The sequence below is a fragment of the Triturus cristatus genome, chromosome 11, assembly GCF_964204655.1.
Source record: "Triturus cristatus chromosome 11, aTriCri1.1, whole genome shotgun sequence".
NCBI classification, from domain to species: Eukaryota; Metazoa; Chordata; class Amphibia; order Caudata; family Salamandridae; genus Triturus; species Triturus cristatus.
In genome coordinates this window covers 374,374,701-374,401,837 of record NC_140594.1, presented here as the reverse complement: position 1 = coordinate 374,401,837, position 27,137 = coordinate 374,374,701, and the positions used below count along the sequence as shown (strand labels likewise).

Sequence of the window (27,137 nt, the reverse complement as noted above, 5' to 3'; positions counted from 1 at the left end):
GGTCTTTATTAAATGTCGATACCAAAATATTTACCAAGATCCTAGCCAACAGATTGGCTCCCTAGTTGCCTGGGGTGGTACGCCTGGAACAGGCAGTCTTCATCCCAGAACAAAACCTATCATTTAACCTTTGCACTTTATCCAGAGGTAATACAGCAAATTGATCTGAACGTTAGAGCAACAGAGGTGTTCTTAGACGCAGAAAGGCGTTTGAATCAGTGGAGTGGTCATTCATGCATGCGGTACTGCGCCGTATTGGGGTTTGGGGGATCTACCTAAAATGAATAGATACATTATACAATTAGCCTGTAGCTCGGATAAGGGTGGGAGACACTGTCACTTCCCTAATAAGTATCACTAGAGGAACTAGGTAGGGCTGCCCCTTGTCACCCCTGATGTATGCTCTGGTGGCTGAACCGCTGGCATGCGCTCTCCGTGAGTACAATGGACACAGGGGACTATGCTTTCCAGGCTATAATCTCATAGTGTCGACATATGCAGACGACACACTGCTGTATGTCTGAGACCCAGAGAACAACCTCCCTCCTATACTACAAGAAGTGGAGAGCTTTGAAAGACTATCTGGCTTCCTAATGAATTGGGACAAATCCATAATTTGTCCACTCACTGCCGCAGTAAAGCCCATATCACTAGAATACCATCTATGCTGGACAACAGACTTTGTGAGATACCTAGCAATAAAAATTCATCTTGACCCAGAGCAGGTCATTTGCGATAATTACGGAAGAGCAATGCACAAATTAGAGGCAGACATCGAGTGGTGGATTGGTCTCCCTCTGTCCCTTATGGGGAGAATTGCACTCATAAAGATGGCATCGCAGCAACGGACTGCTGAGAGACCCAGAGGTGGCTGTCAAATTTTCTAGAAACAATGGGGATGGTGGATGGGTGGCGGACCCTCAACCCCGACAGGGCACAGTACACTCATATATCGAGTGCACATCACAGTCTGTCGCGCATTGACTACATCCTAGTCCCAGCATCGCAGGCCCATACTATCCAAGAGATTCGTCACCTGGGACGGGGTATCTCCAATCACTCCCCTGTGTAGCTTCGAATGGAAATGGGTCGCACCACTATAGGCAGGATGGCCCCAATAAACCCATGGTACCTGAAGGATCCGAACATCCGTAAAAATACTATCAAGGCCACTGACGACTACTTTCAGGAAAATAGGGGCACGGTCGACTCTGCGCAGACCCTGTGGGAGGCGTACAAAACAGTCATTAGGGGAGCGGTTGTTTCTTTGATAGCGGGAAAAAAGAGGGACAGACAGGCGGATTTGGTGAGAGCGGAGGAGAACGTGTTGAAGTCAGAGGAGGAGATAGCCCAAGGGGTGACCCTTGAAGGCCTCCACCTGTTGAAGTTGAGGCAGGAAGAGTTCAATAGCATTGCTAAGGATAGAGCGCAGGCGCAGTGTAGAGGGGTTCAGAGCAGAGTGTACGAAATGGGGGACAAGGCGGGGAAGTTGATAGCGTGGCTAGACAGGAGAGAGTGGGCGTCGCGTCTGGTACCCGAGATACAGGGGGACGACCTGACTCCTATTACCGAGCCGCAGGCCATCGCAGACACATTTGCAAACTATTACCACTCGGTATATAGTACCTCCGGGAGATACTCGGAAGAAGAAAACAGCACGATGATAGGGGACATAAGACTTCCCACACTCTCGGATGAAAATGGGGCATACATGGAGTCCCCACTGACAGATGAGGAAGTGGCGCAGGCGATCAGAGGAGTGCGGTCCGGGGAAAGCCCCGGGTCCCAACTGTATTCCCGTAGAGTTGTACAAGCTGAAAGCTAATAAACTCGCCCCCCACATCCGTGCTATGCTGGAGGAGAGTAGAGAGAAAGGAATGCTCCCATACGACCAACGGGTGGCCAACATAGTCGTCATACATAAAGAGGGCAAACCCAGAACGAATTGCGCATCGTATAGACCAATATCGCTCCTAAATGCGGAGTCTAAAATTCTGGCAAAACTGTTGGCCACGCGACTGATTAAGGTAATCAATACACTTGTCCACCCGAATCAATCAGGCTTTATGCCAGATCGCAACACAGCCCTCAACCTGCGCCGCCTCCATGGAGTACCGAGTAGAACATCTACTAGACTGGAACCGGCGGCTCTGGTTTCATTAGATGCTACCATGGCATTTGACATGGTTGAGTGGCCCTATTTGTTTGCGGTGCTGGGCAAATTTGGGTTTGGTCTGGAATTCCTGAGCTGGATCCGTCTCCTATACTCCGACCCGATGGCCCGAGTAATAGTGAATAACCGGAAGTCCAAGGACTTCCAGCTGAGCAGGGGTACTCGCCAGGGATGCCCCCTGTCGCCGCTTCTCTTTGCGCTGGCTCTCAAACCGCTGGCAGCCTGGATTAGGCAAGACCGATCTATCCAAGGACTGAGGTGGACTAATGACTGGGAGGATAAGATCTCCCTGTACGCAGACGATATCCTACTCTACATCGCTGCTCAGGGCGTCACTGATCTGCCTATTGGACGTACTAACTATTTTTGGTAGATATTCGGGTTTTACAGTTAATTGGTCCAAGTCAGTAATTTATGTGCTGACGGGCGACCTGCCGGCGATACCGCCGAGTTGCCCAATAAAGATTTCGTCGGAAGGCTTCCGATACCTCGGGATTTATGTGACCCTGGATTCGAGACTACGATTTACTCGTAATCTGGACCCACCCCTGCAACGACTTAAAACAGATGTCGCACGCTGGAGGTCCCTTCCTCTCTCCATGCTGGGAAGGGCGATCCTCTTTAAGATGATGGCCCGCCTCGTTTCTTGTATGCTCTCCAAAACACGATGCATCTGGTCCCAATGTCCTACTTTAAGGAAATTGAGAGTCTCCAGAGGAAACTCCTCTGAGATGGCAGACACCGGATCGCGTACTCAAAGCTGACCCTGAATTGGTACGATGGGGGTATCAGTCTCCCCGACCTTAAAAAATACTACTGGGCATCTGAGCTGGCGGCGATCAACCACGGGATACATTGCAGCCCAGATGATCCCGGGTAAGCTATGGATAGGTGGCTGCTCCCAGGGGGAGACTATACCAGGGCTCTATATGCCAAACCCGGCAGGTTCCCGTTGACTGGCCCTACCGCGCACGCAGTCCAGATATGGCATGCTGTCAATAAGCATCTGAGATAGGATGGTAAACTTACGCTGGCCACGCCGCTATGGAACTCGGAGAAGCTAGGGAGCCTCTGGAAATCCAAGGGATTTGATAAGTGGGATCTTATCGGGATCACACGAATCAAGGACATTTGGGGGAAGGGCACGGTTCTGCCGTTTGCATCCCTTAAAAAACAATATAGCATGATGGACACTGAATATTACCGTTATTTCCAGATCAGCCATGCGTTGCTGGCGCAGGTCCCTAGGGACGCGACGCTACCAGAGGCTTCCCCACTGGAGGCCAGAGTGCTGGACGGGCACGTCTCAGAGAAGACCATTTCCCTTATCTATAGGAAGTTAATTAACAATATGGAGGATCCACAGCAGATCCTTAAGGGTAAGTGGAACAGTGAAGGCCTAGAATTGGATGATGAAGACTGGCAAGAGTCAGTCTCCTCCCCGAGGGTAGTAGCAACCCAGGCCAGGCTTAGACTAGTGCAGCTTAAAATATTGCATAGGACATATGTAACGGGCCCCGGACTGGTTCGCATGGGACGGGCAGAAAGCGGAGAGTGTAGACGGGGTGTGGAGACCTAGGGACCTTTATCCACATACTGTGGAGCTGTCAGCGGATAGAAGCGTATTGGAGAGAAATACATCGCACCATGCGGACAGTATTAGGGGTCGATATGCAGCCAGAGGCACGGAGGTGCTTACTGAATGCCTGGGAGCCTACTGACCTCAACACATACACTAAGCAGTGGGCTACACTGGCGTTCATGATTGCAAAAAGGAACATTGCATAGTTGTGGGGTGCTCTTCGGCCACCCCTTTTGGGGAGGTGGAAGGAGGATTTAGATTGGTGCATGTTTAGGGAAAAATCGGTGTTTGTAGCTAGGGGATGCCCCGGGAAGTGGAGCAAGGTATGGGGAGCCTGGAACCAGTATAGAGGTGATATATGTCCCCCACCTTGTCAGCGAACCGATGACGAGGCTCTTGAAACCCCCTAACCGCAAGGAAATGATGCTTGTAACATATATTGAAATTTGTAAATTGATACTGATAGAAACTGAAGTCGCCTACTAATATGTAATTGATGTATCTCAGTCGAATTGGTTTAATAAAAAGAATTATAAAAAAAATAAAAAAAAGAATGGTGAGGATGGGATGGGCTTACAGATAGGGAGCAAGCCAGGAAACCTATAAATCAATACCAATATTTCAGAATTAGACATGCATTGAGAGAACTGCTGAGAAAGGATATGTCGGAAACTTCCCCACTACTTGCATTAACATCATTGGACCAATCCTACGCAGTGTAACGCGGGCCAGGCTAGAATGGCAGAAAGATTTAGATAAAATCATTATAGAAAAGGATTGGCAATACTGCTGTTCAATAACCAAATCCATTTCACTCAAAGGGAGGCACAGACTACTATACTTTAAATATGTGAACCCGGTGTATTACACCCCCGAAAGGTTACAAAGATACGAGTTGCGGGAATCCACTAAAAGCTCCAGGTGCCGAGTAGAGGTGGCTGACTTCCTACACGTAGCATGGTCCTGTGAGGAAGTAGCTAGATTTTGGAATGCAGTGTTTAGGGAATTGTGCAAGATCACTGGAGGCAAGCTAATGGCTGATCCTATGCTAGCTCTCCTAGGTTATAAGACAGTACATAAAGCAATTAGTCCCCTAGTGGCTATTGGGTTGCTCGCCAGACGCCGGGTTGCAATACGATGGGCCCAAGGCCCGGCTCCCACTCTAAGCGAATGTCACGCAGATATGGTCTATTGTAATACTCAGTCGGATATATACAGTGAGCTGTTCCCCCCCACAATGCCGCCCCAGAAACCAATGGAGACAATACCAAACGTACCTTGTGGGCAAGAAAACGGGGTAAACTGAGGAAGAATGAGCCAATTATGACGTAACACTGACATATACAGCCCAATTGTGTTTCCTTGTGTATCTCGTTGACGTGCGAGGGAGTGGGCTGTATTAATTGAGACAGGACACACAGCAATTAGTCCTGTACACTATAAGAATACTAGAGTGAGAAGCAGGTGTTGGAATGCTAGCTAGCCGAAAGATTATGCATAATAAATACATGATCGAATATCTACAATACAGATAATGTTCTTACGTATATGAATCCAATGTATAATTTGTCCCCTCTCTTGAGGAATTTATGGGTTTATAACATCTGGTCATGTGGCATCCGTTTGATACATCTGTAATCTTGTCTTGACAATAACATAATTATTATTTTTTTTTTTTAAAGTAATGACTGATGTCCACTATATGTGTTAAAATGGCTGGCCGCACTTACAAAGCCTGGAGAATCTACTCCGGGGTTTGTAGTGGTGTCCTGCTCATGCAGGGGCACCATCACGTTTATAACCAAGCACCCTGCCCTCACGACCAAAGAGACTACTATAAAGGTGACTTAAAGGTTTTAAGTGCAGGTATAAGAAAATGTAAATCTGTCATGTAAGGTGCAAGCACCATCTCACACAGGCTGTAATGGCAGGCCCATAGTCTGAGTTTAAGTGGACTCCCATGGGTGTCACAGCACATGCTGCAGCCCATTAGGAGCGATTGCATCAGTGGCAGACCCCTCTGCCTTCTCCAACCAGATATGACATTAATGACCGATGCGTCACTCATGGGATGGGGCAGACATCTGGGAGATTTGTACATCAGAGTCCTCTGTTCTCTGGCAGGATCCAGACTCCTCATCACCTGCTGGAGCTCAGTTTAATATGAATGGCATTGAAAGCCTTTCTACCCTCCTTCAAGGGAAGCTAGTGCTGGTGTTCACAGACAACACCACCACAATGTGTTACTACAACAAACAGGGTGAGGTGTGGTCGAGGACCATTTGTCAAGAGGCTTGTGTCTCTAGAAATGAATGAAATGTCAGGGCATATCCCTGGTTGTTCAACATCTGGTGGACTCTGAATGCCAGAGCGGACAAACTCAGCAGATCAGGAATAGCGTCTCCATCTGGAGGTGGTGCAAGGTCTCTTTCAGCAGTGAGGAAAGCTTTGGTTAGATCTGTTTACTACAACCAGGAACACACAATGTAAGCAGTGCTGCGTGCTGGAGCTTCCTGTATGCCTTTCCACCATACCACTCCTGCCCAGAGTTCTCAAGTAGATCAGGAACGACCGGGCCCAAGTGATCTTTGTGGCTCCGGACCAGGCTCGGAGAGTTTGGTATCCCGAGTTGTTGAGGAGCATGTCCATTGGTTCTCCGATCAAACTGCCTCTTCGAGAGGATCTTCTCTTGTAGCAGCAGGCGAGGGTTCTCAACAAGAACCTGTCTATGGCTCCGCCTTTTTGCCTGGAGGTGAGCGGCAACAGTTGACAGCTTTCAATCTACCTCACGAAGTCTGTGATATTATTCTAGCAGCTAGGTGTTCCACACCAAAACTGTATACGCTTGCAGTTGGGGCAAGTTTGTGGAATGGTGGGCAGAAGAACAGGTTGATCCCCTTTCTGCTCACCTTTCACAGGTTCTTCTCTTCATCCTCTCACTTGCCCAGCAGGGATCTCCTTTGGGCACCTTAAAGGGTTACCTTTCTTCTAAACCAGCCTTTCTGTGATTGCCTGACCAGCCATCCCTCTTTGAATCCCAGATTTTACATAGGTTCTTGATACGTTTGCAACATATGTTTCCTCCCTCTCCTTTCTTCATGCCCCAGTGATACCTGAATCAGATCCTAACATTTCTAATGTGCGCTTCCTTTTAGCCCTAGCACAACTGTCCTCCCAGGCTCTTCACCCTCAAGAAGGCCTTCCTGGTGGCAATAACATCTGCCCAGAGGGTCAGTGAGATTCAGGCTATGTTATCCAAGCCTCCATACTGGAACATCCACCAGACAAGCTGGTTCTCCAAACTAGAGCTTCCTTTCTGCCAAAAGTGGTCACTCCCCTTCATGTAGGCCAGTCCATCACTCTGCCTACTTACTACGCTCCCCCACAACCCTCTAAGGAGGAGGAGCAACTTGCCCCTTTGGACCAAAAAAGGGCATTGACGTTCTACCTTGACCACATGAAAGAGTTCCAGGCGGACGACCAATGCTTCATGGGGTATGCCGAAGTGAAGAAGGGAAAGGCTGTGTAGAAGCAGACTATCGTCTGATAAATCATAATCTACATTAAGATCTGCTATGCATCAGCCACGAAACAATCTCCTGAGGGTTTGCATGCTCGTTCCACCAATTCCAAGGCTGTAATCACTGTGTGTCAGGCAGCGATGTGGGCTTCTCTGCACAGGTTCACTAAACACAGTCAGGTCCGTCGGGATAGGCACTTTGCCCATTCGGTTCTGAAGGAGTTTCTCATATGAAATTGTTTCGCAAACCCACCTCCAGGGAGGTATTGCTTGGGTATCTAGTCTAAGGTAAGGAATCTTCAGATATAAGTCTCTATCAGATGCACAAGTTCTCTCGTTGGGGAATTTCCATTTATATTCATAAGTACTGAATATTCCCGCCCATGTGTTGGGACCTCGGAGCACTTTTTCACAATATATCGACTTAAGTGTAGATGTATGCCTTTCTTCAGAAAGGCCTGCATAGTCACTCAAGAAAGAAAAATATTATGCATTATATTGGACGAGGCTACAATGGCCCAGTTCTTCATCTTGTATTTAAAAAAGGGACCAGGAGAATTATACATGTGTATAATTTCATGATGTTTTAATATACCAGCATACATCTCTTTCACAAACCCTAATTTTGATGGAGCATAAAGATGAAGGAAAGCAGGACAGAGTAGCCCCTTAGGCTGTAATTATATGAGTTAAAGATAGAGGATGTGCCTTTAAGACCCCAGGGACCACCAGTATTCTATCATGCTGAGCAGGTGGCAGTTGCTTTTTATCGGCTTCTGCTGACAGGACCCTTGAGCATTAAGGTTGGCCAAATTTTGGCTTTTCTCCTCAAAATTTTCAACTGAATTTTGGTGACAACTTTTTCATTGGACATTTTTGGTATCTCCATGGCTTTGTGTGTGTTTTTACAGAAATTGGAGGTTTTTGTCAGAAAAATTTCATCTCTTTTTGACAAATGCTGAGCCTGTGGGAGAAAAAAGGCCGAGGCAAACCCTCATGAGGTGTGTATACTCTGCCTCCCTGAAGCTCATGTTCCTAAGTCTTGCCATCACTGCAGGAACTTTTCAAGACACCCCCTGAGAGACTGAGGGAAGATTCGCCTTCATGTTACAGAGGAGTAAAGAAGACAACAGTCTGAAGGTTGGACCTCAGGGTGAGGAGTGGGTCAGACCTCTACCAGGGCTCTGTCATCTGTCTCTGGAGGGCGTGCCAGGAAGAAAACAGCACAAAGGCACCATAGGTCCTGGGCAACGTACAGAGCATCAACGTCGAGAAGTTCAGGCGCCGACCTGTTCGCTATCTATCTCTGGTCCGATGTCGATGAAGAGCAGAAGATCAGCATTAAGACAAGGAGTATCAAAGCTGATAACTATACCGTCAACTGGCAGACTTCGTTCAATGTAGAGGAGGCCATCGACTACGAGGCCATCAAGAAGGTCAAATGGGGAGCGTGGCTAGCGGTCGTCGGAAATGGTCGCTCTCTGAAGCGGCTCCGCAGCCCTCGCCTACATGTCCGATCATTTCTCCATCAGAAACGAGGCAGATTCCCCTCCTACCGCAGGAATTGCCTCCTAACCTGATCCAGCACATGAACGCAGCTTTATGGTTTAAGCTGCTCAGGCACTGAGGCGTAAGATCTCCGCCAATGCGAGGAGCCGGAGATGTCTCAAGATGGGGGACGGAGGTGAGAAAGCTGCGAACGACTACGGAGCAGCTTCTGCATATGCCGCCGCTATGGATCGTGATTGAGGTACCGGCGGAGGACCTCCGGGTTCCGTTGGTGAGGCGGAGACGATCGGGCGCTACCGAGGAGGGAGGTGAGCACAACCCACGACTGTGACCTGCAAGGAGCTGACACCGGCTGACTGGCGGGGCAGGCTCTCCGGCTTTACGGCCTTCCCGCTGGGGCCTTGGTCCACCCCCGACACGGCTTTGTGCTCCGCACACCGGTCAGCGCAGAGCATGGAGTGAGACGCCCAGACGCTGAGGTGGGTGAACGCGCACGTAGAGCGCTCCTACTGCTGAGGACGATGGAGAGGTGCTGAGCGGCAAAAAGAAAATTGAGCCCCCGGATTTGAGGCCAACCTGATGAAACACTGGGCCCCTGCCTTTGAACTAGCGAGGAACATTATATCTGGAGGAAAGGTAGCTGACGCTGGCCCGCTGAGCAGTGCACTGTGTCTGTGAGCCCTCAGCCGAAGCGCCTGTGGTGAGGGGAGGCACGAAGACGCCGGGCAGCCTTGCTAATTTAGGCCAGAGCTCTAGGGCCTACTGAGGCTTGCATTACAAATTAGACGTGTGTCAGAGGCGACACTTGGCCTTCACATCTGCTTATCCCACTATCCCCTTCAACAGAAGTCGCGGCAGGGACCCGCACAACGCCACAACCTACAAGTCTCGACTGTACACGAGGAGCGGAAGGAGATGAGCCTTCCCTGCGGGACTGGTCTGCAGTGTGTCCCGCATATTGCTGGCTTCGAGAGTAACCGTCACCCAAGGGTCACGGACCACCACATCCAGTGTGCTGCTGTTGCACCAGCTCCACTTGACAGACTGACAATGAGTACACTCCTTCCTGCTCGAGTTGGTGCACTCTCCTCCTCCGTGAAGGCGGCGGACACTACAGGTGTGTTCCTCAGATTCCTGTAGGTATTTTCGGACATCCTTTGGCCCCCTTGTTTCCTGCTTGCTAAAGATGGCTACTAACAAAGGACTTAAATCTCAGACCCAAAAACAGTTGTCAAAGTTTGCCTGGACTAAACAGGGGGAAGATACCGAAGCGACGACAGGCGACGACCCCAAGATAACGCAACCTCGCTCCTCGACCAAAACCCTCACTCTCAAAGATGTTATGAAGGCTATTGCAGGTGTACGGACATCACTGGGAACCTGGATTGACTCTGTGAACATAGAGGTGACACTCCTCTGAGCAGATCTAAAGAAAATGGACTCTAGAGTCAAAGATGTGGAAATCACAACGAAAGCTTTAGTATCCGACATCTCTACCCTACAATGGCAAGTAACCCAGCTTCAAAACCAGCAGAAAAAGATGGAAGAGATCTTGGATGACTAGGAAGGGATGGGGAGGCGGAATAACATCCACATCCTAGGAGTCCCTGAACGATCGGAAGGACCAGACATGGATCTTTTCGTAGAGGACTTGGTGCTCAATAAACTCCAACCTAAGCATCTCTCTAGTTACTTCTCTATCGAACGAGCCCACAGGGTCCTTGGCGGATGTCCAAAACCTGGTGCTCCTCCCAGACCGATAATTGCAAGAGTCTTTAATTTTCGGGACAGAGACGTTATCTTACAAACAGCAATGGCCAGCCCTCCTGTAAAGATTGATAATGCAAACGGCACCTTCTTCCCGGATTTTACAGTCAAAGTCCAAGCCCAGACGCAGCTTCCCAGCGGTCAAGAATGCACTACGCGATAAAGATATTAAATACTCTATGCTGTTCCCAGCTAAACTCCGAGTGGAATCAGAAGGAAAGTCATGGTTCTTCCTCTCTCCAGAGGAAGCCTGGGAATGGCTTGATGGATGGCGACGAGTGGGATGATCATCGGAGGGAAACAATAACAAAGACCTTAACGTGAATCACCGTGCTCCTCTGGTGTCAAAAGAACGTTGAATGGAAGAAGACCCGGATGGGTGACTCTGAACGATGCAACTGAACTTCATCTGTCCTCACTGACGCCACTGGGTCTCTCCTGTACCCTGTGACTTGTATACTGCAATCCATACAAACAACAAACAGGGAGTCGGCTGAAAGCATTGATGTGGCGCCACATCCCCTGCTGGGACTACACCTCAGTAACTTCTCGTTTCTATAACTTACAGTAGTAAATTGCCCTCTTTACAAGTTTGTTAGATTAAGGATCGGACTCTAAATTACATACTTAAAAGTTATAATACACACTATGTTGCTTCAGGCGAGGGGTGGTGGTGATTAACTAGGCACCCTCTACACACGATGGGGTGGGCGACAGGCACTCTGCCTTGTTGGGGAGTGGAACATTATAATTCCACTGGCAGGGGAGCAGGGAGGGAGGTATTGGGTGGGGGAGGGGGGATGGAGGGGTTGTTTAATGTTATGTTTATTCTCACACAGAGCAATCAGAGGAATTTATTTGAGTTAGATATGAGCTCTACAGTATTCACATTGTCCGTATGCTCGGGGGTTGGGGCGGGAGTGACCCTGTTGGTGCTATCCTGTCACATTACTCTTTTAGATGGGAGATGCTACCTGTGACACTACTGCATGCAATACCTAACCCCCTGGTACTCCACTGCTACCCACCATGACAGACACGAGAGATATCAAGCTGTCCATACTGACGTGGAATGTTAATGGGTTGGGAAGTAAGATTAAAAGGAGAATTGTCCTACAATACCTCAAACGGCAACTTCCATATTTAATACTGTTGCAAGAAACGCACCTAGTGGGAAATAGCTGCAAGGCTCTTAACAGATGGGGCTATAAACTTTTAGTCCACTCTGGCTTCACATCGGGCTCTAGGGGCACGGGTATACTCATATGCAAAAACCTCGCCCTCACACCCACTCGTGTGTGGAGCGACCCACAGGGTCGGTTTGCGGTGCTCGAGGCGCTGTGGGAGGGTAGACCACTCAATGTACTCTCAGTCTATCTTCCACCCTCACTTGGTAGAGCTGCACTGCAGGACCTAGGTAAAATTCTTGTAGATCTTCCCCAAGGTACTATTATACTGGGGGGAGACTTTAACATGGTAATGGACGAAACACTGGATAGACACCCCCAAAGACCTTCTCACCGATGGACCACGCATATGGCCGACTTCGCCCAAGCATTAGGTCTTACTGACATATGGCGAACAAAAGCATGTCTCGCATTGACTATTTCTTCATGACACTAGCAGATATAGGCCTATTCCAGCATCCTCACTGTCTCCCGAGAGGTATATCTGACCACTCTCTCCTTAGGATGGACCTTACTTTCCACCGACACAGCACCCGAGGCCCCATACTCATAAACCCATGGCTCTTGACGATCCCGGACATTAAGGAAGACCTGGCCGAGCACACAGACTATTATTTTTATGAAAATGTTGGTTCTGTCGACTCAGCCAACACTATCTGGGAGGCCTATAAGACAGTGATTAAGGGACGTGCCCTAGCATTAAAGGTCGGCTATATTAGGAACCAAACTTCTCAATTGACTCAAATAGAGAGCGACTTAATCCAACTAGATACGTTGCATAATAACTCACCCACTGGCACTATGGCACTAGATCTCCGAAATAAACATCTAGAATACAACGCTCTTACTCAGGAAAAAAACCAGGCTAGACTCCTTCACACACGCCATAGAGTGTACGAATTGGGTGAACGAGCCGGGAAAATGCTTGTGTGTTAGAGCGAAGAGATCAGGCGGCCAGGTGGGTCCCTGAACTCCTACTCGAGGATGGGACGCAGGTAACGGATCCGCAGGAGGTAGCAGAAGCATTTGCGGATCACCTAGAGGCGACATACTCTTCCAAAATGACCACCTCCTCTGACTACTCCCGCCAGCTTTTGGAGGAAATGCCCCTACCCACAATCTCAGATAGTGATAGAGAAGCTTTAGACGATGACATCACAGCAGAGGAAGTTTGCAAAGCCGTATTTGCTATTAACTCCAAGAAGGCAATGGGACCCAACGGGATTCCCATTGAATTCCTCAAGGGCATGGCCCTTAAAGTAGCTCCACATCTCAAGAATATGTATAATGAGAGCCTAGAACAGGGTGTTCTTCCCTTGGATCGCTGTCATACATAAACCTGGTAAACCGGCGACCAACTGCAGCTCATACAGGCCATCTCTTTAATAAGCTCAGAAGCCAAGGTATTGGCAAAATTTCTTGCGACACGCCTGATCACAGCCCTCCCCTCCCTAGTCCATGAAGATCAATCAGGTTTTATACCGAGCCGTAATCCAGCCTTAAACATTTGTTGTGTCCACAATGTCCTGAGCCACCAACCATATCTACAAGAAGACACGGTTATATTGTCATTAGATGCCGCCATGGCGTTCAACTCAATAGAGTGGCCCTATCTATTTGTGGTCCTGGCAAAGTTCGGCTTCGGTCCTCGATTTTGACAGTGGGTGGCATTGTTATACACCGCACTGCTGGCCCAAGTCAGAGTAAATAACCATATGTCGCATATGTTTAGCTCGCAGAGAGGGACCAGACAGGGATGTCCCCTGTCCCCCCTTCTGTTTGCATTGACTTTGGAGCCACTCGCACACTGGATTAGACGAGATGTGTCGATACAGGGCATGCGATGGAGTGAAGATAGAGAGGATAACTTTTTGTTATATGTGGACGATATGCCCCCAAGAGCTTCACTTAAAAGCCTATTCCATGTTATTGCTAATTTTGGTAAATACTCAGGATACACTATTAACTAGTCTAAGTCAGTACTATATGTTTTACATGGCCCTCCACCCAAACTACCGCGTGGATATGACATTGATGTGACCACCAAAGGTTTTAAATATTTAGTAATCTATATTACATCTGACCCCAAAACATTCTATGATCAAAATCTTCTGGGCCCGCTCTGGCGACTACAAGAGGACGTCAAACACTGGAGAATACTACCTCTGTCCCTCTTGGGAAGAGCAGCCTTATTTAAAATACTCGCACTTCCTAGATTTTCAAACGTGCGCCAAAATTGCCCATTCCCTATTGCTGATACCTACTTCACTGATATAGAGGGAGAAATCCGTACTTTGCTATGGGATGGAAAAATGCCTCGCATCGCTCTCCGTAAATTGACAAAGGGGTGGTATGATGGGGGGATTGCCCTCCTGGACCTGCGCTTATACTATTGGGCCACACAACTAGTGGCCACAAACCACTGGATTCACGGCTCCCCGTTAAACCCAGCCTTCCACCTCGAGAGCTATCAAACTGGAAGGGAGGGCTATTTGGGTGCCCTTTATAGTAAGGCCCGGCGAGGCCGATACCTTGGACCCATGTTGCAGACGGTGGCCATTTGGCACCAAGCAGTTAAACGTTTGGGATGGGCAGACAAACTCACGAAATCTACACCGCTTTGGTCCACACAGAGGCTGGGACTACTCTGCCACCATGTGGGCTTCGATAAATGGGACACTATCGGCATAACGAATATTGGCGATCTGATACATAGGGGCAAACGCCTCACCTTTAAACAGCTGCAGGCTAAACATAACCTTGTATCGGGGGAAATTTTTCGATACTTACAGATCAGGCATGCACTTCTGAGCAATGTCCCTGACATGTCCTCCATACCAGACTCTTCTCCCCTAGAAGACCGCCTACTCTCTGAACCGCTCCTAACAAAAGCTGTCTCCTGTACGTATCGCAAGCTCTGTAATAACCTACCGGATCCCTTTCAGACCCTTCGAGACCAGTGGCAGGGAGACGTAGGCCCCATAGACGACGAGGACTGGCAGACTGCGCTAATGTCCCCTAGGGAGACGGCGATAAGTCATCGTTTTCGTCTTATCCAACTGAAAATCTTACATCGCTCATACCTCTCAGGGATACTTCTTGCCAATATAGGCAGCAGGGCAAACATGCTATGTCTTAGAAACTGTGGTCAAGATAGCACCTTTTACCATGTTCTATGGGACTGCCCCGAAATACACCCCTTGTGGAATAATGCGACCAAAAAATGAAGGACACGTTAGGTAAACAAGTCCAACTGACACCACGATTGGGAATCCTGAACATATGGGAGGCCACTGATCTGACGGAATTAGAGCAACAATGGGTGGCATTAGGATACCTTTTAGTAAAAAGAGCTATAGCAATTTTCAGGGGTTCCGGCACACGGCCTTTAACAGTGGGATGGATGGCGGAAATGGATCACTGCATGATAGCAGAGAAGGAGGTCTATAAAATGCATGGCTGCCCTAAGAAATGGGACCGGAAATGGGGGAGATGGAACACATTTAGGGGAAATATTTGTACATCACCAACACATGATATGGCAATGCACAGGAGAACTGAACAGTGAAATTTCTCGTTACCTATAATGTATAACATGTGATTATGAATACGCTGTACCTCCTTATTGACATGTACCATGATTTTCTAATGATGACTCTGTGATTTGACTTAATAAAATGTTTTAATTAAAAAAAAAAAGAAGGTCGCCGTCGAGATCCAGATCGACGTGGAGGCTCGATCAAAGGTTGACATTGAGGCACAATTCGACACTGAGACTCTGTCGGTGATCACTGTCGACAAGCAGGTTGATGTCAAGGCAGGTTCACTTTGAGAACTCTTTCGATTTTGTCTAGGCTACAGGAAGCAAGAAAGAAGAGAAGACGTATTTACTCCTCCCCAGATTCTGAGTACTCAAGAACATATTCCCCTTTTTCAGGGATGCAACCATGTTCCACCACCAGTACCATCTTCTTCTCCTTTGCCTCCTCAACCATGGCCTCCGACTCCACCTCCTTCACCACCGCTTGCAACTCCACTGGCACCGGCCACTCCTAGACCAAGATCTCAGTCCTGGTTGCACTATCATTCCAGGCTCCTTCGACAAAGCCCAAGGCTCACTTCTACCTCTTCCAGGCGCTCTCGTCATCATTATCATTCACCACAAAGATCTCGGTCAAACATCAAATGGACACATGCTCTACTTCTACTGGATGATATTCCCCAATGCTTTCAGACTCTCCACCTCCACGCATATCACCAGTGGATGATATCACATTTCAAGAGGTCCTTGTGAGGGGAGAGGCAAAACTTAACATTCCTCTGCGGACTCCAACACCAATTACATCAGTCATTTTTGAGACCCTACACCACAGGTCAGCATCAAGGCCTTTGCTGCCTTCAGTATCAGGTCTCCTTAAACCTGCTATGGACCTTTTGCTGACACCAGCCTCAGTTAAGCCAGCACCATCCAGGATTCAAAAGAAATATCCCCCTTCGGCTCAAGATCCTGCTTTTCTCTGAACAGATCCTACACGAGACTCGGTGATTGTAGTAGCAGCAAAGAAGCAACATGCTGCTACTTCCACTTCTACAGTCGGAAGTTGGATTCTGTAGGTCGTAAAGTGTGCAGTACGGAAGCAACCACTATAAAAGCAGCTAGCGCCACTGCTTTTCTAGGCAGATATGCCAGGGCACTGTGGGAATCCATAAACCAGTTTGTGGAGCATCTTCCTAGAGATAAGGGGGAAGACTTCATGAAAATCCTAAATGAAGGGTTAATGGTTTCTAATCAAGCTATTAGTGCTGCAGCAAACTATTCCTTATTAGCAGCTCACGAGGACTGCATCAGTGTTGCTCTTCTCAAGCCAGAATTGCAGCCGAGGATATTAAATCTTCCATTATCTGGTACCACTCTATTTGGAGGCCATATTAAGGATGAGATGGCACGGAGGAAGATGGAAATGGAAACTCTAAAGGCAGTTGGCTTAGAGAGACCCAGGGAACAGAAAATCTTTTCGACCCCACCAACGTCGCTTCTATTCCCAGAGGGTTCAAACCCCTCACTGGTATCAGGTGCGCCAGCAAAGAAGTGCACAACAACAGCATGAACATCCCTATCAATCATTTCAAAGAAAGCAGCATACAGGGAGATCTACCCAGCAGGCCCCTCAGGGGTGCAAGCAACTAACCAGATCAAATCCCTGAATCATTACTTCCCCTCTTCTGTTACCCATTCCGGTAGGGGCAAGCATCCAGCATTACCTGGCAGAGTGGCAAAACATAACACAAGATGCCTGGGTACTAAATATTGTTCAAAAAGGATATTGTCTGAGGGTTGCCAGTCTTTCACTGTCCATATCTCCGAAACCATACAGTTTCCAAGTCCCACTGTTATGATCCAAGGTCCACATCCTCTAACAAAAGCAGGCGGTGGAACCTATTCCACCAACAACGAAGTACAGGCATTTATTGCAGGTACTTTCTTGTCAAGAAGAAAGACAAGAATTAATTCAGACTCATTCTTGACCTTAAAACATCCAACAAGTGGATTTGTTGAGAAAAGTTCTGGATGCTGCCATTACACCAAATGTATCCCCATTTACACCATGCGGATTGGCTCTGTTCCATCGACCTTCAAGAGGCATACTTTCATATACAAATCACCAGAAATCATCAAACGTTCTTGAGGTTCGTAGTGGGGCAGGACCATTATCAGTACCAAGTACTTCTATTTGGCCTGAAGTCAGCACCCAGGACACTCTCCAAGTGCACAGCAGTATTGGATGCCCATCTCAGGAGACACAAATTGTTCATCTACCCATACCTAGACGATTGGCTAATCAAGGCGCCACCGTCTCAGGAAGCTCAGCTTCATTACAATTTGACCTGCAATCTCCTACTAATGTTAGGCCTTCAGATCAACTACAGCAAGTCAACCTCTGTCCCAGTTCAAATTTTACATTACCTGGGAGCTTCCTTCGGCACAATATGGGCAAAAGTGTGTCCTGCAGAGGAGAGACACTTATTGATCCTTCGGAAGTGTCATGCTGTCATGAAAGCCTCTCATCCAATGGTGAGAACAGTATCCTTCCTCCTCGGCTCAAGCGCCTCCTGCATCTTTCTCATATCGAATGCCTGTCTCTACATCCAAACTCTACAGAAATGTCTTGAGGACAAGTGGGACCAACTGACAGTCAATTGGGAAGACAAGATACAACTATCCCTTTATGCGAAGCTGTCCCTGAAATGGTGGTGCTCTCCAACTAAACTACTTCGAGGCATGCCACTTCATCAGGAGATTCCTCCTCAAACCATAGTCACTGAAGCCTCACTACTGGAATGGGGAGCCCACATGGATCACCTACAAATCCCGGGCAAATGGTCACAGAGAGAATCAACATACCATATCAATCTCCTGAAGCTGCGCGCAGTCCATCTGGCGCTGAAGGTGTTTCACCGTCATTTAGATCCCACTCCTAGCTTGTTCAGACAGACAAAACAACAACCATGTACTTCCACAACAAGCAGGGAGGAACACGGTCTAGGCCATTGTCACACACAGCCCGGACGATCTTGAAATGACTTCTAGCCAGGGACCTTACCATCACAGCCACTCACCTTCCAAAATGCTCAAGCAGACTCCCTCAGCAGACTGCTGCAAGAAAACCATGTGTGGGTCTTAAACAACGACGTCCAAAACTATCCGCTGCATTTGATACCGTGGATCACATCATATTAGCAGATAGAATGGAAGTGACGGGCTTGAGGGATAAGGCACTGGAGTGGATGCTCTCATTTTTAGGGGAACACACCCAGTCTGTTAGGCTGGTTCCTTTCGCCTCGGCTTGGGTCAATAACACATGTGGTGTACCACAAGGTTTATCTCTTTACCCACACCTGTTTAACATCTATATCAGCCCCCTGATTCATGCTCTGCAAACCAGGGGAGTGAAGGTATACAATTACGCTGATGACATGCAGCTGATCTTTCCAATTGACGAGACGGAGCAATCTAAGGATTTCTTCCAACGTACTATGCTCTTCATTAAAGACTGGATGAGTCATAACTATCTCAAATTAAACTCGGATAAAACTGAGATAGTTATTCCTAATAATAGACTCGATCAGTGGACACCAGCACACTGGCCAGCTGCATTGGACATTCCACCTACCCCTAAAAATGTGGTTAAAAGTTTAGGGATTAAAATAGATGCCAAGCTATCCATGCATGAACAGATCAACCTGGTTACCTCCTCTTGCGTTTACCATTTGAGGACTTTTAAGAAAATTAGGAAATTCTTTACCAGGGAAGCAAGCACGGTTGTCATGCTCACCCTGATCATGTCCAGGCTGGATTACACTAACGCCATCTACTCAGGGCTCCCTGTTAATCAGACCCATAGGCTGCAGCTAATACAAAATCAAGCGGACAGGCTGGTCCTTCAGCAACCAAGACATTGTCACATCAAACCACTTCTGAAGCAATTACATTGGCTTCCGGTGACTCAGCGGTTCATGTTTAAGACAGGCTGTATGGTCTTTAATGCCCTCTGTGAGAAGGACCCTAAATTAATTTCTGCTAAGATCTCAAGGTATTTACCCAAACGGAATCTCAGATTGGCCACGATGTTTATGCTGACGATTCCAAGATTCAAGCACAAGAGAATGGGTGGCTCCCGTTTTTGCTGTCCTGGGCCCCACTCTCTGGAATTCCCTGCCAATAGACATTAGACTAACACCTGAGTACACCAATTTCAAGAAAAAACTGAGAACATGGTTGTTCACTTTAGATTACTGCTAGCAGCCCTTAGGAAGGTTCTCCCTCCTCTTACAGCACCAAGAGACCTTTCGGTATACGTGTGCTTAACAATTTTTCCAAACATAAACTTCTTTCAACGGTGGGGAACTGTGGCCATTGACTTGTTCGCCACCGCAGAAAACAAAAAATGCAGAAGGTACTTCCAGCAAGGGACGCTGGGGAATACCTATGGATCAATTGCTCTAGCAATTTTCTCTCAAGTTTTTCCGCTGATACCCCTGATCCCAACAGTCCTCATCAGGGTTGTCCTAATCGAGAAGCAAGATGATCCTCATAGCTCCGGAGTGGCCACTTCAATGGTGGTTCACAGACCTCCTTCACCAGTCCATCCACCCACATCTCAAGCTGCCATGCAGACCAGACCTGCTAAAGTTCGGAGGCCAGAAGGTTCACCCCAATACCTCCTCTTTGAATTTGGTGGCATGGCTCCTGAGCTAGTGCCGTACGAACACTTGAATCTCCCACAGGACTGCATTGGCATATGCCTTCAAATTTTGCTTATGGTGTTCCTCTAAGAACGTGGACCTTACGACTTGTCAGGAAGATGTCATTCTTCCATACTTACTTAATTTTTGCAAAATCTAGCTTGCAATTCTCTTATATAAAGGTTCACCTGGCAGCTCTTACTGCCTACAGAAAATGCCTTTCACAAACCTCTGTTTTCAAAATCTCTGTAAAGAAGGATGTTCTAGAAGGGTTAAAGAAGGTTTCCTTCCTATTAGGTGTCATTCTCCTCCCTGGGAGCTTGACATAGTATTTTCACGTCTGATGCAGGACACCTTTGAGCCTATCCACAAAGCCCCCCTTCAACACTTTTCTTGGATAACAGCTTTTCTTGTACAAATAACATCAGTGCGTTGTTCTCATGAACCCTACACAGTCTTCCACATTAGCAAAGTGGTCATAAGAACTCACCCAACATTCTCCAAAGTTATTTCGGACGTTCATGTCAATCAAACCATCTCCTTATCAACATTCTTTCAGAATCCCTCTACTCTAGCTGAAAGATCTCATCATTCTCTGGATGAAAGGAGAGTTTTAAAATTCTGTCTCAATAAGACAAGGGACATCCGCAGACAGAACCAATTGTTAATTAACTATGGTCCGGTCCGTATGGGTTTAGCCACTTCCAAGCAATTCATCTCCAGATGGATAGTTTCCTGCATTCTTTTGTGCTACAGAAAGCTAACAAGAAACTATCAGCTATACCTAAATCATACTCCACTAGCGATTAAGTGACTACTGCTGCTTTACTGGTGAATATTCCTATTCTGGATATTTGCAAAGAAGCCACATGGAAATCAGACGCTTAAGTAGGACAGGCCTCCCTCAGAAATCTATTTGCTTAAATGGCTACATTAGTTCATTCTCTGTCTTCTCCACTGCTCTTAGTAGGGATGGGCTTGCTACTTTATTCAGTGCTTAGGACTATAAATGGAAATCCCCTGCGAGAGAAGGAATAGTTTTTTATCTATAACTCCAGCTCTCTCGTAGGGGAATTTCAATGATAGTCATAAGCAAACCTCCCTCTTCCCCCGAGGAGTGGACAGAGGTAACCATGGGACCTAAATATAATCATGCATTGCCTCAAAAAGAACCGAAGTAGCTGTTGTCTTCTTCACTCCTCGGTACCATGTAGGCGAAGCTTCCCTCAGTCCCTCAGGGGGTGTCTTGAAAAGTTCCTGCAGTGATGGCAAGACTCAGGAACATGAGCTTCAGGGAGGCAGAGTATACACACCTCATGAGGGTTTGTCTTGGACTTTTTTCTCCCACAGGCTGGGCATTTGTCAGAAAGAGATGACATTTTTCTGACAAAAACCTCCAATTTCTGTAAAAAGACACAAAAAGCCATGGAGATACCAAAGATGTCGAGTGAAAAAGTTGTCACCAAAATTCCGTTGAGAATTTTGAGGAAAAAAGCCAAAATTTGGTCAATCTCAATGCTCCAGGGTCCTGTCAGCAGAAGCCGATAAAAAGAACTAAAGCAACTGCCACCAGCTCAGAATGATGGGATACTGGTGGTCCCTGTGTTTTTAATGGTACAGCCTCTATTTGTAACTCATATAATGACAGCCTATGAGGCTACTCTGTCCTGCTTTCCTTCATCTTTATGCTCTATCATAAAAGGGTTTATGAAAGAGATTTATGCTGTTATATTAAAACATCATGAAATTATACACATATATAATTCTCCTGGCTCATTTTTACAGGATGAAAAATTGAGCCATTGTAGCTTAGTCCTATGGGTTGTATAATATTTTTCTTTCTTAAGTGACTCTCCAGGCCTTCCTGAAGAAAGGAGAACATCTACACTTAACAAGATATATTGTGAAAAAGTGTACCGGGGTCCCCGCACGTGGACATGACTATTCAGTGCTTATGACTATAATGGAAATTCCCCTACGAGAGAACTTGAGTCACAGTTAAGAAACTATTTCTTACTTACCTTTGGTCACACATTATTTGGTAGAGACTCTATCAAGCCACAGATTCCTTAACGACCCACCCATCCTCCCCGCTCTGTGAACTGATTTCTAGGTACAGGGCTTTCCCATTTCAGAAACCTAGTTTTCCACCCCGGTGGTCAGTGTTTTTTGTGGCTCCGCTTTCCTGGTGTGGAAAGTTGCTAAAAGAAACTGTCAGCAAGCTGAAGTGGTGCCTATATAGGCACTGCACATGTCATTTCCAACGTGGAATATGCCACATGGAGCTGAACAATGCCACCTACTCGCACCCTGGGGTACTGCTCGAAACATTTTCTGGATCCAGTCTGACGTCTGGGGATAGTTCTAAGGTAAGAAATCTGCAGCAAGATAGAGTCTCTACCAGATAAGGAGTTACCAAAAGCAAGTAACTTGTCCGTTAGGAAAGCAGTAGCACACACCTCTGGAGAAACATTGGTATAAAAAAACACCAGTGGCATCTCTAGGTGTGTTTTTAGGTGGGACACACAAGGGGCCACAGATACAGGCAAGGTCTTCGAGTGTCTGAATCACTCCTTTTCTACTCTTCACACCACACTCTCTTCTGCAGTATCTTTGTTAGACATATCTTTCTGAAACACTCAATCTGCATATCTCACACCTCGTCTCTTTCCTCTTCAGCACTCTCTTTTTATTTTCATAATACAAGCCTGTGTGCATTTTGCACTGTAGTGCATGTGCGTATTCTGTTAAGCAACGTTTTTGCACTGTAGGTGGACCATTCCATTTAAAAAACTATGGGGCATATTAACAAGGGCCGGCGATAAATATTGCAAAGCGCGCTTGCATATTTATAGCCGGCTATCTCTGGAATTTATCGCCCGGTTAGCGCGTTATCAACAACGCGCATCGTCGAGGCGATACAAATTCCAGAGATAGTGTGGATATTGCCGTTTTCCATGGTGGAAAACGGCGATATCCTAGATGATAGGGCCTGTGGTCTTAGCCACAGAATCCACCCCCCATGTTAAGTATGCCTAAGTCAGGAATTTAACAGACGTTAAATTCCTGCGTTAAGGCATACTTAATGCGATTTAAATAATCGCTACCATTCCTTGTTAATATCGCGAAGCTGCCTTCGCGATATTTTCCCTGGTTGGTTTCACAGCCACGCCTACTCTGCATATCATTAGCGATGCAAAGTTAGGCGTGCTGGAAACGGGCGCTAAGTCAGCAAAACACATTATAGCGTGTCTTTGCTGATAAGGTGATAAAATTATCGGCACTTTTCGGCCGCAAAAAGCACCGCCTTGTTAATATGCCCGTATGTTTTAATACTTTTTCCTCTGTGCATGTGTGCTATACAGTGCAGCACACATGCAACGTTGAAAACTGGATAATTTTAAAACGTGTTCCACGCTTACACCTGCCTCAAGGAGGCATAATTCTTGGCGCAAATCACTGTATACAAATGTTAGTTGTCAGGATTTGCATAAAAAATCCATAGATAATTGCAAGGAAATGCCCATGTGCCACCCATGGTTTGCCCCTCTTAACGCACAATTTTTTATGGGTAGCCCAGTCATTAAAGCTTAATTGACTAACTTTCCGCTGCTTCCACTGGTGAGGCACCTAAGGCCGGTACGTCCCTTCCCATTGGGCTTTGGGTGTCATCACACCGAAGGCTTTGCCATCATCTTTGTGCACTGGAGATTCATTAGACATCAACATTCAATGGTTTCCCTAATCAAATACATGTGTTCTTCCCACCATCATCCTCCGTAGTGATTTAAGGCCTCTTAATCAGGTGTTTAGTAGTGCTTAAGAAAAACTCTAAATAAAAATAAAATAAATAAGCGGTGGACTTTGTTGCATACCAAGACACATCATAGACGTCCTCATAAAGCCGCTATCGCTCTAGAATTACTTCTGTATTTTAGGCCTCTGGCTTTCTGATCTTTGCACCAGGCACTTTTTATTTTAAAGTACAGACTTTCCCAATTTCTGCTTCTATTGTATCGGTGTTCTTCGTCAGACCCCGGATGAGCTACTATGCCTGCTCTTGTATCGTATTGTAATTGCATTTATATAGCAATTACTACTCCTGATGAGGCGTCAAAGCAATTTTTAAATCCGGGTACCACAAATGCTTGTGAAAGCTGTGTGCCAAATTTGCCTTTGTGCACGCTGCAGAATGACATACTACTCGCTCTGCACCTTGCAAGAGGTCATACATTTCATTCTGCAATCTGCAGCGACCATACCTTTCATAGTGTCTGCGGGTGCAGGTGGCTGCACTGGTGCTTCCTGGGCTGCCTCCCAACTCATCATACACATTTTTCCACAAGCGGCGTCCGGTGACCTGGGTTTGGACAAATTTGTTTGTATTTATTGAGATGTGAAGCCAGTCATATATAAGTGCTGTACATAGTAAAGCGCTAGAAAACATATACTGGTAATAGAGGATGAGGCATGAGGTTTGAGAAAGGGATCAGAGACATGCCAAGTACCTCTCAGCTAGGCGATATAAACATTTTGGGTACTCAAGGGTAGTGTTAATCCCGCAGAAGTTATGATAGTGACCAAAGCCCTATGAACAGAGGATGCCTGGCCTCTACCCCAGCTATTGAAAAAGCAAGAAGAGGTGGTCGCTCTTTTAGCTGTAATGTACCGAAGCTTTGGAAACTTTTCCATTAGCTATTCGATTGACCGAAAATGAGCAATGCTTCCAGAAAGTGATCAAAACTTGGCTCTTTAAATAATGTAGCCTTTAAGGTGCTCTTCCCGTTTTGGTATGATGTGGACTCTTACTCAGCGCCGGGATGCCTCCGGGTCGCCATGCCCTCTATAAGTGATAAAAATAGAAATAGAAAGGCTGACAGTGATGGGGACTAAGAGCCTTTGTATATCTCTGGGATGGCCTGATAATGCTCAAAATGGAGGCTCTTTGTATAAGTCAAAGCAGAAACTAACAGAACTGGAGACTGAGGGCCCTTTGTATATCTCAGGTCTGAGTCTGACAGTCATGGGGATTGGGGTCCTTTGTATATTTCAGGACAGAGAGTGTCCTTGATGGGGGCACAGGGACCTTTTGTATATCCCAGGGCAGACACTAACATTGCTGGGTATTAAGGCCCTTTGTATATGTCAGTGCAGAGGCTGACAATGCAGGGGACTAATGCCCTCTTTATAGCTCAGGGCTTAATCTGACAGTGCAGGTAACTGGGCCCTTTGAGATACACTGTGCCACTCCATTCCAATCCACTCCACTTCATTCAACTCTACTCCAATATATGCCACTCCACTTTACTCCACTCTAAACCACTCCACTTTATGCCACTCCACTCTATTCCACTCTACTCTATGCCACTCCACGCCACTCTATGCTACCCCTCTCCATGCCACTTCACTCCACACACTCTTCTCTATGCCGTCTCAACTCTATGACACTCTACACCACTCTATGACACTAGATGCCATTCCACAGCACACTACTCTATGCCACTCTACTCTGCACCACTCTGCTTTCTGCCACTTTACTGTACACCACTCTACTGTGCATCACTCTACTGTACGCCACTCAACTGTACTCTATATCGCTCAACTCTCCTTAACTCCATTCTACTCTACGGTACTCTACACCACACCACTCCGTGCCACTCTACTCCACGCCACTCTACTCCTATCTACTCTTCCCTATGCCACTCTACTGTATGCCACACCACTAACTTTAAGCTATGCCGAACAGCAGCCACATTACTGTACAACATGGCTAAAAGACATTGGAAAAGGTGATAGCTCTCACAAATGCGACAACTTTTGGGTTTGCCAATGCTTGTTGCATTCCAGTGTTGAGATTGACTATGATGTGGTCTGAGGTACACTTTGTATATCTGATGGTAAATGCTGATAGTGCTGGTGACTATGTGCTGGTTACTAAAGCCTGGGCAGTCAAGGCATGGTAACGTGTGACTGTAAAAGTGGTGGAAATCCTCTATAACCAGGATATCGATGGCCAACACAGCAAGTGGGCTGAAAAAGATGTGGTGGCACCCAATGCTTACCTAATGTATAAATAATTGGGTAAGTGGCCTACCACACATAAGAAGGGGGTGGCCTCCAGCATGTAGGTAGAATCCTGTGTCTGGTCATTTTTTGTAGTACTTTCATTTGAATGAAGTATAACTGAAATCAGCAAAGCAGTGATTTAACAGTCTAAATATCACTGCCGTTCTATGGCAATGGCATTAATAGATATGGCAAAGTATTAATGCGTTTTAACAAAGGCAGGAGACGTTATGTGACCTACAAAAACTGTCGAAGTCATCTAGAACTTTCATGATAATGTCACAAAATAGTTGATGAAGTATTGCGGCATCGGTATGAAACCTCCTCAGCCTCCAGGAATCAACCAACATGCCTTTTATGTCCATCATTTTGCTCGAGAATATTGCCCATAGTACCAGTTCAAACATGGTCCGTGACATAGAATATTGACTGTCAATGCCACAGGACATGATCATACACACTAATGGGCAGATTTACAAGCCCCTTGCGCCACTTTTGCGTCACTTTTCCCATGTTAAAACTGACGCAAAAGTGGCGCAAGGGACATGTAAATCTGCCCCAAAATGTCTAATTTAGTGTTGGGAAACTGGACATTGGTAACCTCCTCTGATCCTGCACGGAGCAGTACCTCTGGACACTTCCAGGGGCGGACTGGCCTGTAGGGCAATCAGGCAGTGCCTGAGGGGCTGGTCTGATAGGTCAGTGTGTGGCCGTTTTTTTTTAGGATTGTGTGCCTGTCTTATGGTCTAATGGGCCGTTTTTTACTGTTAATTTCCCTGATGTTACCACAGGCATTGCCTGTTGCAAGCACAAATGCTTCCAGTCTCCCATACCTTGCAAAACACCTATACAACGTGTCTTTACAAGTTCCAAAATGCAATATCTGCAAATGTGGGCCACTATTGTAGCTATCTGCTTCAATAATGGGGGCCAGTGTAATTTGTGGTGCTAAGGCCTATTTCCTTTTCCTGTTCGCCCCTGAACACTACAGCTGCCCACTACACATGGATGTTACTCGAGGGGTCTGAGAGAGACAGGAAAGAGAGGGTGGGGGGTGAGTGCCCTCGATATCTGTTTTTTGGAGGTTAG

At 46.8% G+C, this 27,137-nt stretch overlaps 1 protein-coding gene across 1 annotated transcript in view; it reads right to left on the bottom strand.

Annotated features, from left to right (window-relative positions):
- The window catches only part of ARID5A (AT-rich interaction domain 5A), a 122,714-nt gene that overhangs the window by 18,220 nt on the left and 77,357 nt on the right, over positions 1 to 27,137 (bottom strand). Inside the window, exon 5 of the mRNA XM_085633460.1 lies at positions 24,245 to 24,342. Coding sequence (XP_085489586.1) covers positions 24,245 to 24,342 — 98 coding nt within the window. The remainder of the gene's footprint in view (positions 1 to 24,244; positions 24,343 to 27,137) is intronic.